Genomic DNA, 18391 nt, shown 5'->3' with positions numbered 1-18391 from the left:
CTTGGGAGCCCCGAAAAGAGAGCATCATCGAAAAGTGGGGCTCGTGATGAGTAATGTCCATATCATCCACCGTGAATCCGTGGTACCAGGGGAAGAGAAACACCAAGTGCAGGCCAAGGAAAAAACGACTCTACTCCACGAGTGTCTGGGTGATTTCTAGAGACCTCAGCTGTAGAAGAAAAAGACCCCTCTCCCATGGATAGTGACCTCTTGGATGTGGTCCCCCTCTTGGGCTAGGCTTGCCTGTAACTAATCCTGTATCTGACTCCTCAAGGGTGTGAGTTCAATAATCTCTACTGCCTTGTCCTGAAGTGATTGAATTGCGATTTGAACCTACCGTTTGTCTGTTGGGGAAAGGAGGAGCTTAACGGTTTGCGGAGTTGAGGATGCTACCATGAGAAGTCCTCTTGCTAGACCAAGGGTCACCACCAAGGTTCGATTCCCAAAGGAGCAGACATGAATACTGTATTGCAAAGAAAGGGGAAGAAAAAATGGGGGTAAAAAGGGGGAAAAGGGGAAGTGGGAACCTCCCAAAAGGCTGGCTGGAAAAATCCAGCAAAAAAGGGGCTCGCAGCAAGGAATGGAGGGCGCTGGGCTTCCACAAACCTTATCAAATCTCACAAAAACAGCCAAAGCTTGCCAAGAAAGCTCCAAACTGTGGGGGGCTGCTTTCATACTGCAAGCGCAGCTCAAAAACCAGCTAAGAAGGGGCGCCAAGAAGGCCACCTTGAAGAGGAAACTTTTGCTGAAAGCCTCCTTCCAAGCTGTACCACCAACTAGCACTCTCCACAGGCAAGAGGGAGAGTCCCAAGTTGGACAGCAGGCCTCCAAGAAACTTGTGAATTGAGAAAGGGGGTGCCGGATGCCCCCTATTGCTTGGAACAGCTCCAGGGGCTGAACACTCTCCTAGAGCTTGGCTCAGGGGCACCTGCGGCCTGTGTGTTGTTGAGGACTTGCGCCAAGAGCATGGGCTACACCCACAACACTTCAGATCCTCCAAAGCGAGCGGGGAGTCAACGAACTAGGGACTAGTGCCCCATCGAGTACTCTCAATAGCTAGAAGTAGTAGGACATGACCAGACCAAGTGCTCAATCGAAGCTCCAAAAGGTGTGAACAGCTGCTGGACCCAGGCACTGGGACTGATGAGGAGCCTAAAGGCAGGCAATGGCACGAAAACAAGGAAGAGAAGGGCAATTGAAAGACAGGCAAGCTGGAAGTAAATGTGAGGGAAGAGGCGGAAAAAGGGAGAAGGGATGCGAGGTTATGGCGGGGGGGGGGGAGGAAGGAGCACAACGAGTAGAGATCCAACCCCATGATGCAATGGTGCATGTGAAGTTGGATCTATTTGCATAATTCTCTTCGGTCGTGGATTGTATTAGGAGGAAAGCATGTTTCACTCTACACAACCCAAAGTAAATCCCACATAAAATATCACATGAAATGAAGAGACTCGAACTCAAACTATTATGGACACCAAAATGTCGTGCATTAACTTGTATAAAGACTCAAACATAGACTCAATTGTTGTGTATCCTTACCAGGCTTGTGTTGCAGTCCATAAAGACACAAAGACAACTAAGGACTCGTACTGCAAGACTCAAGCTAAAGATTCTAATGACAGCTTCCTTTCTGTCTTTACAGAAGCATGATATGCATCATGTTTGGGCTGACATTTGCCTCTTCCCTTATCTTTTGCAGCTAGCAAATGGCTGGAGCAAATGCGGGTAGATGGCAGATGCCTTCAATTGTGTAGATGGAGTGCTAGAGATGATCCCCCACCATCTTGGAGGTGTTCTTCTACATAGAGGATTTGGATATCAGCCTTCAGGATTGTGGCCAACACATAGCGGATGCAGAGGGACTTCACATGGGGATAGTGGCATTGCTTGCAGAGGGGCCATTTTGATCTAGCCTTGCCAACTTATAGGGTTTATGGCCAACAGGTCTTCCATATTGAGACATGATGCTCTACCTCCTTCCCGTGCATACCTGACTTTTTCACGCTTGAGGATAGTGTTTGGGAGACGTTCGTCCAGCATCACTGCTCGGAACATTTAGATCACTCGGTGTAGTCAGGTGATGGGGGGCCAGCAGGTCCCTCTTTTGGCTACCCTAGTCGCCCTCTGGCAGGATATCATTTTCACTTTGCATGCCATTGGGGAGCGTGCTACTCTAGGATTGTGAGCGATCGTCGAAAGCTGGGAGCGTTTCTGTAAGGCTTGGCCTGCAGGCATCTTTTATACCCTTTCCCTGAGATATATTTTGTTTCGTTGGATCTATAGACCACCTCCCTTGTTTTTAGCTCCTGTTCCAGAGATTCCCTAGTAAGCTGGGGTCTCTGGAAGCAGGCTGGTCTGACAGCCAGCTGCTCATTGTACTTACAATCACTAGCTTCATTCAGAAGCTGATTTTTTAATGGTGTTTTCCAAGCATTAATAGAAGGTTCTTTTCTCAGGGTCGGGGGACACAAGTAAGCCCCAATCTTGACTGGAAATGTGATTGCAATGTCACCACAACCCCAACGCACTAGCAAACCCAAGTAAATCACTGCCTGTAGCTCAGAAACAACCCAAAATAAGCAGGATCGGGTCGTTATTGAGTGCAAAAGAAGGGCAAGCCCTGGAGCAGCAAAACAGAAGGAAAAAACGATCGTTTTTGTTTGTTGATGAAGGGCGACCTCAATCTCTGAATGGAGCAGGGCGTGGGTGAAAAAATGGGCTTTGTAGCAGCTTGTAACAGCAAGAAAAAAAGACGGGCCTGTGTAGGAAGATGGACGACCTCCAGGAAAGCTGAACAGCACTGGAAATATGACGTTTTTATGGGCAGCCAGCAATGGGATGCTTCTGAAAAAAACAGTTCTAAGTGTCAAAAACGAGCTGGGCCACGAAATGGAGATATGCTGCTGTAGCAACTCCAAGATGGGAAGGAAACACGACGGGCCTCTGTGTAGGGGTGAAAATGTCCTCAAATACAGTAAAACGGCCTCAAAAACAGGCTGCCAACAGCCTCTCTCCATGAAGATGCCCACATATCTGAAGCAAAACTCCGTCACGAATCTGCCTCCAAATTTCCACAAGCTGCCCATGAAAGTCCACCAGAATGGTGACAGGCTGCCCACGAGATGAAGTGCTTGGGTATCGAGGCAGGACATAGGTGACAGGGCAACGCCTCTGATACCAAATGTTGGAATTGTGGGGAATCACGAATTGGACACAAGACATAGAAGCATATTGCACACAATACAAAGCTCCACTGAAGAGTTCAACAATGAAAGTACAACACCTGGGTTATACATGAAACCCAGATATAAAGAAATACAACAGACTAGAATAATTAGGCTAAGTCTAGCCTACATAACTATACAATTGTAATATTCCTACAGGGACCAAGGCCTAGTTAAGTGTAGATGGAGACATGGAAGGGGGGCATGGGAGGGGGTGGAGAAGGCTGAGAGACTGCGCAGGAAAAAAATATCTATAGATGTGGTCTGAAAGTGCAAGCTAACAAGATACGGCAGTGTCTCTTGCTTAATTTCTATATTGGAATTACTTGGAAGGTTTTGTGGCTTTTCTTGCATTTTTATTGCGAATGGACTCGTCTTTTGTCACATTCCAAATGCAGGTTACTTTGTTGGCAGTACACAGTGCTGGGTGCTTTTATTATTTACTTGCAGAAAGGCATCGGCAGAGCAAGGACCATGAAACCTGGATCGGAGCAGTCCTTCCAGACTTTAGGAATACAAGTATCTGGACGAGATATGTTTATTCAATGTACTGGTCAATTACTACTCTGACAACAGTTGGCTATGGTGATCTGCATGCCCAAAATGCAAGCGAGATGACATTTGAAGTTTTCTACATGCTATTCAATCTAGCATTAACTGCCTATCTGATAGGCAACATGACCAATTTAGTAGTACATGTTACGGGACGGACAAGACACTTTGTAAGAAATCTTTTTTATACCTTGGCAATCCCTGTCAAGTTTGATAAACCATTTTTGTCTTGGGTATTTGCGGTAGCTTAAATGAGGTTCTGTTGCAGAGGGACTCTGTGCAAGCGGTTTCCAGTTTTGCAGACCGCAACCATCTTCCACCTAGATTACGAGAACAGATGATGGATCATATGAGGCTGAAGTTTAAAACGGAAAACTTGCAGCAAGACGAAACTATGGGTGTCTTACCAAAGGCTATCCGCTCAAACATTGCTCAGTTCCTTTTTTTGTCAACAGTGGAGAGAGCTTATTTATTTCAGGGAACCTCGTATGATTTTTTGTTGCAGCTGGTATTGACAACATTATTTCAATCCCTTGATTCTGTTATGGATGCATGTGGTGACAGGATATAGAAAATGAGTTAGACAGATGACAATGTTCATACAGTCCAGCAGAAAATTGTACCGATTTCTCAGATTACAGAATTTAATCGTTGCTATGGATGTGTTATTTTCATTAAGTTTTCATACACGGTTGAAAGTGACTAGCTCTCTAAATTTGGAAGGTGACAGAGATGAGAGCTGAATATTACCCGCCAAAAGAAGACATTATTCTTCACAATGAGGCACCCACTGAGTTTTATGTAATGGTGTCAGGAGTAGTGGTAAGCCGTGATACTTGCTTAGAATTGTGCTTCGTGACATTTGTTATTTGAACAACTTGGACAAGTCTTTGATCAGAAAAAGCTACTTATAGTTTTTCAACCTTGACAGGAGCTACTGGCTTATAAGGATGGAATGGAGCAGGCAAGATGACTCTATTCCCTTGCTTGTCTGTTTTATTTCTGTGCAACACCCTTTCGATTCAATACAGGAACTCATTTTTGAATCAAATTCTTACTGCTCAAAAGTGCTTATATTGTTCATGTTGGGCATTGGTATTATATAAGAGTCATTACACAATCCTTTAGTATCTGCTATGGGGTGGTGAAGTCATGACCCAAGAGTTGGTATCAAATGTTCTGTCACTTTCTTTTCCATCATTCTGAATAACAAATTCTGGTCAAGTATGGTTGGTAACATGGTGATCATGAAAAAATGCAAGGTGCATGAGGCACAGAACATCAAATATTTTGTGCATACCGAGCTGAGTTTCAACTGATGTTAGAACGCTTGTCACAGGTGCTGTGAAGAAAGGAGTGCATGAATCTTAGAAATTGATTTTAATGGTGCAGCTGAACCATAGTGGCACTTTTATATCTGCACAAGTAGATTCCCCACCAGCCCGGTTATCTATATGCTATTTCTTTTCATTTTTCTAGCTCCCTATGTTGCTTTGGCTGTTGGGGTCTCAATGGTTGTGTAGCCAACAAGCTCTGACATTCTTTTCTGGTAGCTTTGGTGTTCTGCATATAGGCTTATTTTGTGTGGGATCATATAGAGGTACCCAGTACTGGTGTCAGACATAATGTAAATTATTAGGACAAGGTCTTTAAATGTTTGTTATCAAAAGAGTGAGCTGCAGCTCTCCCCATTGTGCATGCTCCCTCCCTGCTGCATCTCCCCTCCCCCTGTGCCGCCTTTCCCTGCCCCTCTGCTGCAACTTCTCTCTCCCCTCGCTGCCTCCCCCGTTTGCCCTGCTCTCACACCCCCCCGCTCTTCTCTTTCTCCCCCCTTGCAGCCTGCTTCTTCCCGCCACTGCCCCTCTGCCTCACTCTCATGCTGCGTAAATTGCTCCCTACCCTATGCTCTCAGAAGCAGCCTCCCCCCCGTCTCTCTCCTCCTCTCTTCTCAGCCCTTCCCTCTCCCTCGTCAGCCTCTCGTTCCCAGCCAATCATCAGCCACTTGTGCCAATTGCAAGAACTTGTACTTTCTCAAAAGACAAGTTGTCGCAGCTCCAAAAGGACATGCACTTCGAGAGCTCCACCACCTCTTTGCATGGGTCCCATCCCTGCAGGTCATAGGCTAGGGACTGGATGCTTGCTGCCTTACCTTCCTACCTCACCCCTCATCTTTCCGATGTTCGATTATTAGAATGAGGTTTCTTTGAGATGGCTTGTAATCCTCCTAGAGCCACAAGCATAGTGCTCAAGGCTAGCCCCTTGGCACTTGCTGGTTCCAAGAGGATCTTCCTTACACAGTTCATGTTGGGCTTCAGATGACCTCATTATACTCCAGCACCTAAATATTCTCCTTTTTCAGTAGAGAGATGAGATCAGCAAGCATGATCAGTGTTGAATTTGCAGTACTTTTGGACATTTTGATAGAGATCGCCGAAAGAAAAAGAGGAAGGCTCCAAAAGTCTTCTGGTGCAGCCTCTCCTCGTATCGCTCCTTTCGCACCTCCTTGCACGTCTAACACCAGTTGCATGTCCCACACCTTATGCCCCATTGGGTTTCGGTTAGAATTGGTGCATGAACATTTGGAGGCCCCTTCTCTTGTCCCTTCCCTAGCTCTAGTCATGATGACCAGCGATGACCCGGTTCTAGTTGCAGCTAGCGATGCTCTTGATCCAGCTTTAATTGTGGCCAGTGAGATGATGTTCCTTTAGATCATAGCCTCCGTTTTGCGCAGTCCCCTTCCACCTTAGTTTTCTAGATACATATCATTGATTGATGGAAGGATGTGGTTCCATCTTCTACTCCCTTGAAGGTAGGGATGTGCATGTAAGCACATTCCTCTGTATACAGGAGATGTTGTGCCACGCGCCCGCGTACACACACACACACTTTTTTTGGGTGAAATCTTATATTTCTGAGTGGGAAACCCCAAAAGAGGTAAAAACCCACCAATAATTACAAAGAAAAAATTTACAAGTAAAGCCTCAGAGCAAAAGTCATGAGGCAGCCAAGTAAAAAGTTACATATCAAGCTGGAGGAGGATCAAACACAACATCCTCCAGCTTCAGATTATTGCTATGTAAAAACTGATGCAGTGTAGAAACCACACCATCAATAAAAACAAGCTGTTTTTTGCCCTTGTGATTCTTCTTAATATAGCCCGGCACCCAAAATTTTTGAATCACAGGGTCAAAAATCTGTTGTAACATGGGATGAAAAGAATCCAATGAAAATGGCACATCTGCATCCCGAACAAAAAAAGACTTTGGCACAGGCATCAGAGGTAAAGGAGCTAGATCAAAATCTGTATTTTCCGACGAAAGAGCTGCATCTGATAAAGCAAGACTCATAATTTCAGCTTCACTTTGAGGATCAACCTGAGAAAGAGCATGTGCAACATCCTGTATGATCCCCTCTACAAGGGGCACATCCATATCCTGAGGAGAAGGAGGCTGATGATGCTCAACAGGAGTCGATCTTGAACTTCTTCAATAAGAGAAAGATTGGCCTGTGATTTTTCTACCTTCCTCCAGTAATGCTTTGGAGCAGTAAAAGAAGGATTATCCAATAAAGCCTTAGCAGAAACCAGAGGAGAAGGAAGAGTAACCTCCATAGTGGAAGAAGGAGCAGGAGGAGCGGGCATTGAAGCAGAAGGGCGAGCATGTGCAAAATGACCAACCTACTAGCACTAATAACATGCTGTAGGAAAAGAGGCAAAATGCAGCCTTATGCGCATCGGATGGGCAAATCCCAAATCAAGATCCAGAGTAGAGGGCACGGGCTACATCATATCCCATAAAATACAAAGGCGAACATCCCGGGTAGCCTGCAAAAACTCCTGTCTCGGAACATGTAGAGGCCTCTCCAAAAGCGCTGCAAGAGTAGGAAGATGCTGAAGAAGAGGTAGAGGCAATGCTTTGAGGGTAATCCAGACCGGACAGTGAGTCAGAAGAGAGACAGACGGATCAAAAAGCGGATCCCAAGGCATCACATAAGCAAAGAAACCAGCCCCATGAATACCAGCACAACTGACTAGTCGCTCCACCACATCAGTCAAAGAGCAGTGAGCATAATAAAAACCTTTGCCTAGAAAGACAAAGGAGGAAAGGCAATCCTGACCCACTGCAACTTTAGCCCAATGATGAAGTTGAGATGTAGATAAAACCCTGCCCATAAAGTAGAGACAGACCCTAAACTGCTGAGCTTGTTGAAGACCGGAAACCAGAAGGGCAGAATCCAAAGAACAAACAAGCGGTGAACCTGATGAAGGAACATCTGTGACATAAGCAAAACACATATGGCGAAGAAGGTCCAACTAGAGGGAAGACGAAGGACCATCTGCGATATCCAGCTTTGTTGATTTAACCAAAGTGGAGGGAGGCAAACCACCACACTTCCGCCGAAAGAATACATGTGCAGGAGGAGCAGAGGCAAAAGGGGGGGCTGAAGCAAAGAAAACGAAAGAGCCATCTGTCGGAGCAGTAGGAAGAGGGGAGGAAGAGACATCAGGAAGAGATTGTACAGAACCCGGCTGTTCAGACATGGGAGCAGATACAGATGAAGGAACCTGTACGAATGGGGGGGGCCTGTTCGGACGACCGTACAGGCTGTATGGACGACCGTTAGTAGGTACATCCTGTGCAAGGGCAAAGGAAGAGGCAAGAGCAAAGGAGAATGCCAAGGGGATAGGCAAAAATGGTATAGATGGGGGTGGCCTGTGCAGAGGTTGTTGTGCAGATGGTACGGGCAGCAGGGGGCCTGGTACAGAAGCAGGTGGAAGGTGTACGGGGGCTGACAAAGGGGGTACGGATGCAGGCGGAGCAGCAGTAGCAGGCTGCAGGCAAGGTACAGGGACGGGGGAGGGAGAGGCTGAGCTCGCCATCTCCAAACACACACACACACACACACACACACACACACATTTTTTTTTTAAATAGTGAAACCAGTGACTATAAAATTAACATAAAATCAATGTACATGACATTAGACTCCAAAAGAGAGCCTAATGGAAGTACTCAAAAACAGTGAGAAAACACTTCAAGGCTAGTAGCATCCTAATCCCTCACAGCATAACTATCATATAAAGATTGCTTGAGGGACATTCTGAAAAAAGCATATGCTTGAGGGAACTGTTGTCCCATCCTAAAATGCCATCTCTGTGTCCAAATAGTCCATAGTACCCAAAAACACACACCGTACACACACACACACACACACACACACACACACACACACACCGTACACACACACACACACACACACAGTGCTCTCACCCATGTGCATGCATAAACACATGTATTCACACATATACAGAGGAATGTGCATGTAAGCATGCAAAACTTACAATAGAAACATGGATTTTACTTCTATAATGCCTCAAAGACAATATGAAGTTGTGTTGTGGTTTGAAAATGTGGAGCTTTTCATAGTTGCAGAACTATTTCTCCTTACTTTTTGGAACTCATTTGGATGCCTCTACTTTCTTACAGCTCCTTGGAACTGCAAAGTCTGGGGATGTTATTGGAGAGATAGGAGTGCTTTGCTATAGACCACAGCCCTTTACAGTCCGCACCAAAAAGCTTTCGCAGCTATTGCGAATTGATCGGAATATGTTTTTAAGCATTGTGCAAGCTAACATTATGGACGGACAGATTGTGATTGACAATCTCTACCAGGTTTCTTGCATACATCCCTTTCCCTTCCCTCTTTCTTTCGCTGCAAGGTGGCATGTTACAAATGGTGTTTGGGTCCCATCATTTTTCACTTAATAATGTATTTGCGATTGTATAGGAAAATGTGCTTGTAATCCAGGTGTGAACTATGAATTTGTCTTGTGACAGTTTCTGAAAGACTCAAAGATTGTATCTCTGTTGAGGCTTTCAACAGAGATTGAATCAATGATGACAGAGGCTGGAATGGGCATGACTTTGAGCCTATGCTTTGTGGCATCAAGAGGGAACAGTCAGCTCCTAGAACAACTTTTAAAGAGAGGAAGGGACCCAAATACAAGTGATTATTGTGGGCGTACACCTTTGGTTTGTATTTTCCCTGCATGTTTGACAATCACTAGAATATGTTGTTCATGTTATGGCCGCATTTGTTCATTGTAGCATTAAGATCTGCATCTTTATTATCATAAAATTTCACCATCTTTCGTTTCCATCATATCAGCACCTAAATATTTGACTTTTTGCTTATGCAAATACAATCAGCATATAGCAGCAGCCAATGGATTCCTGGAGTGTGTAGAGCTGCTTCTACTCCATGGAGCTGATGCCAATTCTCAAGGTATGCTATGTTTTCAAATGTCTTATCTAGGGTGCAAATGGAAGTCATGGTTTCGTATTTTAATTATGGCTCATCTTATCACTGGAAGTTTCAACTACCATAGGTGGTTTCCTGAATTGGAATTATATTGAGGATGCAATGCCAACATCATGTTGGTAATGATATGCATTCTTGTCTTTCTTTTCCCATTCTTGTTGCTCTTTGGCCATTGCAGGTTCTTTGGAATTTTCGGGATTCTTTTGTACTGTGCCATCAACAAACTCCCATTTATCTTGTGGAACAAGGATACTGTCAATTCTATGCTTCCATGTTCCATAGTTGATGTTGCGTGTGGATGCCATGATCCTAGGACATGTAGGTATATTTACTTTTGACTAACCAAATTATGGGCTAGTGAGTCTAGTCAAATCTAACTAGACCTCAAACAATTAACCTAAGCTGAAACTCTAGTTACTTTGAGTAACCCTTACTCTAACTTCCATTCGCAGGCTCTTAGTCTCAAACCAAAGGTCCTATGCTAAAATTGCAGCCCAAACTTGGTTAAAGCAAATCCAATGGCGGCCAAATTTGACCCACTCATCTTCAAGCACACTCTACCGTTTCTAGTCACAAACCAAGCATCACTTTACAACATGTTTCAATTGTTTTTCAAGACATTTAGATCATTTCATATCAAAATTCAATGCAACTTCCACTAGTAGATTTTGAAGAGATCTAGTAGCTAGCTAGGAACGGAATGGAAATGTGAAAAGCATAATGAAAAGCAAAATGGAAAGGAAAATGAAAGAACAAGTGCTAGGCAATACTCACATGTAGATAGCTTGATGTTGATTGATATCAAAAGACTCAAGACAAGTACAACACTATATAGTGTGACACTAGACTCTAGAAAGCCATAGTGTATATGGGATAACCCCCAATATGAGACGTGGCATGTCTAGGACTCACTAGACTATAAAACACCCCCTAGACACCTAGTACACTCATTTTTGACTCACTTTGGCTTCATATTCCAACACCCCCCCATGAAGGCAAGGTGAGAGACTATTGGAATGGAACCAAGAACAGAACATGACAATGACGGTCATCAGAACTATGCATGCCGGTCTAGAACTAGTTACTAGACATGGTTCCCACACAATCTCAGAGGCAAGTGAGCATGGCTCAGAGGCTAGTGAGCATAACATAGAAATCTCATCTAGCATGGCTCAGAGGCTCATCATGCATGGATGCATGACCAACTCAGAGGTCTAGGAGACCAATGCACTGACATCCTGAAACTCTCAAGCCAAGCCTGATAAACAAATAGACCTATCAAAGCCAATATATATGGCTCCCACAGTACATTTCCCCTTGGCTTCATAACAGGACATGTTAGGAAGCCACACACCAAAAAAATAGGAAAACCAATACATCTTTTTAGGAGGACTATCCAAGGCAGAGGACCTTAAGACTCAATGAAAACCAAACACTCAATACATATCATTTTAGGGGGACTACCCAGGGTAGAGGACCCCAAAATACATCAAGCGTGTAGTAATAAATAAAAATATCTCTTTGTGAAAGAGATGTCCTCCAAATAGCTAATGCACATGTGTGCACATCCCTACGAGTCGATGACGATGTCAATTAAGCGCTAAGTAGGAATGCCCCAAAATATGTGTCGGTGAAGTCCATGGGTAGCTACATGGAGCAATTACATGATGACTCTCAAAACGCAGGTAAATGCTCTTAATTGATTTTTTTCATCTCAAACTTGGACATGAATATATGAGCTTCAAAGGCTTGCTGCTGGTTCTGCTTACTTGTTACTAGCTTGCTCTTTTGCTGAGGCTGCTGTGGAGCTGCTTGCTAACCTTCCTTCTTTGGTCTTCAAGAGCACTTTTTCTTAGAGAGTCCTTTGTTCTTTGAGTCTCTTACTAGCATGGTGTGGCACTGTCTTGGCTTAGATTTTCTCAGTGATGTTATACCACATGTTTTTCATGCTCTACATGATGCCTTGAGTTATTGGCTCTTGTCCGTTTCTTTGATACTTAATAGAAGCCTTTTTTCACGAGGTGGGGGTTTTGGAGGGAGGGGGGGGGGGGTAAGGGGGGAGGGGATGGGGAACATCGATGGTGTTGTTCTACTTATTTGTGCTGATACTTGTGTTGCACATCAGCTTGCAAGCTACTCTTTGGGCCTCTCCTTTTCACAATGAGCGTAGATGTGTGTTCCTAGCACTAGCACTCATTTTTCTTCTGACATCTTGCTCTGTCTTTGCTGAAAAAATTGCTGCATTGAATTGGAACACTGAGCTGAGCACTTGGCTGAAGCACTGTGTTCCCACACTTAAGGGGAGAGCAGTTCCAGTTTTAGTTCACCTGCCAGGGCCAAGAACATCTCTGTTTTTCAAAGTATCAGGCCCGAGTTGTCCGGATGGCCGGCATCAAGGCCAAAAATTAGCATGAAACTATAGATAGCCACACACAATACTTTGGAGCTCATCAATGCCTGCAAGCTCAGCAGTAGCCACACGCATTAGCCTCAATGTCAGAGCAACATTGGTTCCACACAGATCATCAAAAGCTCAACGGTAAGCCCAGAGAACAAGAGCAAGCAGAAGCCAACAATAATCAAGCAACAAGCAGATACATGAGCAAACACAGAAGCAGCAGAGAAGGCAACACAAATGTCATAAGACTCAAAACACAGGACATGTTCCAACAACAAATCAGTTTAAGGCAGAAGCATCAGAGAAGGCGACACAAATGTCATAAGACTCGAAGCACACAGCAACAACACAGTGCTCCTACAGCCCTAGGTGCAAAACGAAGATAAACTTAGCACCATAAGGGCTAACATTCGCTTCTATCAAGCTCTCACAAGGGAGGGAAACACTCAAACCTTCATAATTTGAGATTTGAAACTCTTTTCTGCAGTAAAAGCACAGGTAGACTTCCTCTACAAGGACTCCTGCAGAAAAGAGATTTGAAGCTCTTTTCTGCAGTAAAATCACAGGTAGATTTCCTCTACAAGGCCTCCTGCAAGGTGCTACTAAGCTGCTGAATCTGGTGGTTCCAAATTGCACAAATGCAAGTGGAATCTCTCACAAGAGTAGCATAGGTGGTCTTCCACTGTGACAAAGCCAGGGGGCACAGCTGAGGCAAGAAGGATAGCACAACACAATAGACTAATTGTACACTGCATTAGTTGTAAAATTTTTTTTTACAAAACCCTATCAAAGTTAGGGATTCCATGTCCTTTTGTGCATTTCTATCACTTTGCAGATGTTAATGCATACATCAGTGGTATTGCACATTAAGCTGAAAATTCCAGATGTTTTGCTAGGACAAATTGCAACAGTTGAAACATGCTAAGATACACGGGACACGTTTGTATTCCTTTATGAAGCAAAGACATTGAGAAATCAGATCAATCAGAGCTACAAACAATAACTGGTTGTGGTCATTCGAAATGGATTGGGAGAGTTTGATGAAAATCTATTTTCGTGCAAAGTATTGCACTTTAGAAAGATAAGCTCTATTGGAAGATCTGCAAACACTATTTCTTAGTGAAGGACCAAGAAAGGAAATCGATACAAGAAAGAAAAGATTCAATGAATGAACAAGCATATTTGCATCAAGAAGATGCAAATGGCAACACCACCACCAACACCAACAATTGGCCGACAGGCCACGTGGTGACAACAACGATCAACATTACAAAGGCAATTACCAAGTAAGAGGTAATTCATCCAATAGAGAATCTAGTCATGGAAGAGAAAACAATTGGAATCAAACACCTATTCAGTACAAGTATTGCCATATCTTTGGCTACCATAAAGCAGTAATAATAGCAAAGCAATCAATGCATTGACAACAGAGGACATGAGATCGGTCACAATCATAAACATTATATTAAAGTCGATTTCATGGAAGAAGGAAAAGCATCTCAAAATGAGAAAATTGTGGGGAAATACTCGAACGGAGAATGGACAAGACAAGGCACTGAATGTCAAGATCCGTGGTATGTGGATTATAGTGCACCATCTCACATGATAGATCACAGAGAACAGTTAACAGAGAGGAAACCATTGGAAGGATCCAAGTATGTGATCTTTAGAGCTGACAATATTGCAAGTTTCATTCAAGGAAAATGATAAATCCTTATGAACAATCATCCATGAAAGAAATGGTGCTTCAATAATGTCCTATATTTTCCGAAACTTTAACTTTGGTCATGCAAATTACAAATAAACTGTAGGGTTATATATGTCAGAAACAAATGCTCAATAAAGGACAAATCCTAAGGATATAAATTGGTAAACGAAGGAATATTATTCAAGCTGATCGTTCACTAGCGAACATGCATATAATGTTAGCAAACTGCATATCAGTGCAAAGTTATGGCACAAGGGTACGATCATGTAAGATTAGGAGTTTGACACGACTGAAGAATAACAACATTGTCAGTCTACCCTCCTGAGAAAAGTATGTGAAGCATTTTGGTTTGGAAGATTGGCAAGAGCTAGTTACAGCAATAGCACCACAAGATCTAGAGGTATACTTGTATGAAGGTCTGGACAGATGAGAAGCATTAACGATTCACTTTATTTGCATGATTTCATAGATGACTCCACTAGATTTTGTTGGGTCTGAATCACAATATAAGTAATAAAGTCTGAAAGAATTTAGAAATTCAATGCCATGGTTGAAAACTGAATTGACAGAAGAACCAAAATGCTAAAATTTGAACAAATCCAATGAATATCTGTCAACTTCCTCCCTTGATTATTGGGAAGACAATGGGATCAAAAGACAGCTCACAAGTTCATATTTTTGTCAGCTGAATTGCTATAGCAGAGAGAGAATATAATTGCTTGCCGAAAGTACAAATTAATGCTGAATGAAAGCACTTACAACATAATATTGGACAGAAGTGATGAACACCATCAATAATTTGCTGAACAGTAGCAACAGAGTCTGTAAAAGGTACGACGTCCTAGGAGGCATTCACATGGAACAAACCAAATATCTCAGGATATATGGAAGCCTAGAACATGCTGATATATCATGGCAATCACAAAAGAAAGCTTGATATCAAATCAACAGAATGCTTATGGCAGGGTATAGCGAACAAAGTAACATGTATAGGTTGTATAGTCCAACCACTCAAAGATTCATTATTTCCTGAGATATCATAGCTGATGAAGATTAAAAAGAAAAGAGTCAAATAGTAAGCCAAAAACCTATTGTGGTAAAAAATCCAATCTACTTTGAAGACGCATTACAAAAACCAGATTGGAAAGCTTCAATGGATGAGGAAATAGATGCATTGTATAAAGAAGATACATGGAAATTGTGTGATCTACAAGCCCATAAGAAATGCATAGCAAACAAATGAGCATACAAAGTTGACTATAGTTCCAATGGAAGCATTGAAAGATACAAAGCTAGATTTGTAAGAAAAGATTTCGCACATCAACATGGGAAAGACTATGAGGTAATCTATGCAATAGTTGCTAAGATGGACATCATTATATCTTAAGTCTCACTGGCAGTCAATATTAATTAGAACATGTGTCGACTAGATTTGGAAAATACATTTTTGAATGGATACCTACATGAAGAGATATGTATGTATGAACAAGGCTACCGGCCAAAGGATATGCCACTAAAATTAAAGCAAGCACCCACGAGCTGGTATCGCAGAATCGATAAGTACTTTGCCACTCTTGAATACACAAAGTCCAATGTAAATGAGATACATTACCACAAAGTTCAAGGGGAGGACATTATCATTGCACCTTTGTACATCGATGGCATGATAATGACAAGAAGCAATGAAGATTTAATTAGCAATCTCAGTAGTCATCCATTCGATGTAAAAGATGTGGGTTTAATGCATTACTATTTAGGCATTTAATTATGGAGAGATTTAAGTCCTTTATGAGTCAAGACAGGTACGTTCATAGTTTACTGAAAAAGCTCCACATGTAGGCTTGCAAGATTGCAATAATCTTGAGGGAACATAATGTGAAATTTACAAAGGAAGAGAACAATCCAATAGTAAAGGAAAGGTACATTTGGCAGATCATTGGTTTACTCGTATACCTGACAACCACCGGGCGAGTTCATAATAAATGTGTCGATCTTCAACATCCTGTTGCTAGTTCCTCTCATGTGTTAGTGCTAGCACTCACTCCACAGGCTACTGGGGGATCCGGATCCATGGCCCAGGGGTCTAGTATGTCTGCTTTGCCACAGTCCCCCTACGTCCAACTGATGTGTGCGCTGCCCGAGCATATTACCCTCCTGATCATGTACCTCTGGGTACCAGACTAAGGGCTGCCACTCTAGCTCTTCTCTTCACTGAGGTCTGGCCCATATGAGGCCCCTAAGAGGTGCTGGCACAATCTCGTCAAGCTCCTCAGGAGTGGTGATCCCTTCCCTGTGAGAGGGGCCTCTGTCAAGATCCATCGGTGAGACTGCTAGCCCAGTCCCCCTATATGAGGCGTGTTCCTTAGAAGCCCCTGCCCCAACAAGAGCTTTTGAGTCTTAGAGGCTGGGACGAGGTCCCTAACCACTTAAAAGCACTCTGCATAGCATGCAGCTTGTGATCCCTACTTCTTTCTTCAGATAATTAACTGTTTATTGAAGTCATGCCTCCACAAATTTTCAGAAAATTATAGCTACTTCCATGTGACTATTGAATTTTTCCTAACAAATAAAGTACATTTATGAGCATTGGATGTCTGCCACTTCTCGTTCTGTAGATACTTTGCATTCTTCTACAGTCTAGCAGGCACTTCTAACTTTATCTGATCTGTACAATATGCCTGAGCGATGCAAGAAATAATGCATGCGATGAAGTTTGAATTTGGATATAATATGATGGAGATCGTATCCTTTTCTACAACATAGAGCGCTGATAAATGAATTAAATGCATGATATTTTTGCAGATGATGATGGAATTGTCCCCCTTTGGGCAGCAATACTAGGGCGTCATGAATCAGTAGCTGAATACTTATGGAACCATGGAGCATGCTTAACAACAGGAATGGAGGGAGAGTTTTTGTGTGCATCAGCCGAGAATGGAAGCCTTGAGATCATACAAGAGCTATTGAAATTTGGAGCTGACATCAATGCAGAGAATTCAGATGGTTCCTCAGCAATTCATACTGCAGTGGTGGCGGGTAATCTTGAAATTGCAAGATTTCTGATTAATCATGGAGCTGACCTTAATAAAGCGGATGGCAGGGGTTTCAAACCGGCTGAGTTAGCAAAACAGCAAGAGCAGGAAGATCTGATCAAGCTCTTCCAGAATGTTAGCTCGCTCAATGAAGATAAAGGACAGAAATTTATTAACACAGGACCAGAGAAAGGAGATAAAAGAGGACCTGTCATAGGGAATTCATCCCTGCATGGCCACAATGCTAGTTATACAGAAAAAAATAGCCCCTTGGTTTCAAAGGGAAAAAGGCATGCACAAAGGGAAGTGCTTAGCGGAGGAAGAACTGTGAACTTTGACAATTCCCTTATCCAAATGGTCTCTACATGCTCACGAAGTTTGGATAGGAATCTTCCTGCCAGAAGAGATGGCTCCATCCGAGTGGTGATTCATCGCTACCATCCCATGGGCCAGCGCAGTCTTAAACAATTAGGAAAGCTGATTAGTTTGCCAGGTTCCTTGGAGGAAATGCTTCAGTTTGCTAGTAAGTAAATCTGAATAGAATATGGTGTTTTCTAATTTGAAATGATTTTGGCAGTATGGCTAGTCTCACTCTCTGAATGTCCTTCTGGTTTGTATTTGAGAACACAGGTACAGCGTTCAGATATTATCCAGTGAAGGTGTTAACTGAAGAGCTGGCAGAAATTAATGATATTGGTGTTTTGAGAGACCATGATCATTTGTATCTTGTTGACAAGGAAGAATTGGATAGGCTTTTCGGGTTATGTCAAGAAAATGAATCTTCAAAATGAATTATTGAAACCTATTGAAGGGGAAATTATAGTCTTCCGTTAAGGAAAAATTGCTGTTGTAAGATATCAGCCTTCTCTAAATGTTGTGCAAATATAAAGATGTGGTTCAAAGAGTAAGCTGCTGTAGACTCTGTTTTGTTTTTCAAATATTTGTCTACCCTTTCAGGTTGCTTGAGGGTCCCGTTTGTTCTCAGGATTCATTTCTTTCATGCTTTTAGGCCATGTCAGTTTTACATCACAAATTGCATAATATCTAACATTTGGATTCCTTTTCAAAATCTTCCATATTTTTGATGTCAAATCAAAATATATTCCAGGGGTAATGTTTCTTCTTGCAAGTATAGTGTGCATTTATTTCTTTGCGA

At 42.9% G+C, this 18391-nt stretch overlaps 1 protein-coding gene across 1 annotated transcript in view; it reads left to right on the top strand.

The window, feature by feature from the left end:
* Positions 1-18182, top strand: part of LOC147887879 (potassium channel KAT3-like) — a 29380-nt gene extending 11198 nt beyond the window's left edge. The window contains exons 5-13 of the mRNA XM_087393117.1: positions 3623-3946; positions 4045-4284; positions 4500-4598; positions 4708-4740; positions 9263-9448; positions 9614-9808; positions 9986-10061; positions 17006-17758; positions 17866-18182. Of these exons, the coding sequence (XP_087249243.1) occupies positions 3623-3946; positions 4045-4284; positions 4500-4598; positions 4708-4740; positions 9263-9448; positions 9614-9808; positions 9986-10061; positions 17006-17758; positions 17866-18026 (2067 nt within the window). The 3' untranslated portion in view covers positions 18027-18182. The remainder of the gene's footprint in view (positions 1-3622; positions 3947-4044; positions 4285-4499; positions 4599-4707; positions 4741-9262; positions 9449-9613; positions 9809-9985; positions 10062-17005; positions 17759-17865) is intronic.
* Positions 18183-18391: the final 209 nt, after the last annotated feature.

This window comes from Dipteris shenzhenensis, chromosome 22 (assembly GCF_047967505.1).
Source record: "Dipteris shenzhenensis isolate YYH24624 ecotype China chromosome 22, Dip_SZ_1.0, whole genome shotgun sequence".
Classification (NCBI taxonomy): Eukaryota; Viridiplantae; Streptophyta; class Polypodiopsida; order Gleicheniales; family Dipteridaceae; genus Dipteris; species Dipteris shenzhenensis.
This window is presented reverse-complemented; position numbering and strand designations above follow the sequence as displayed.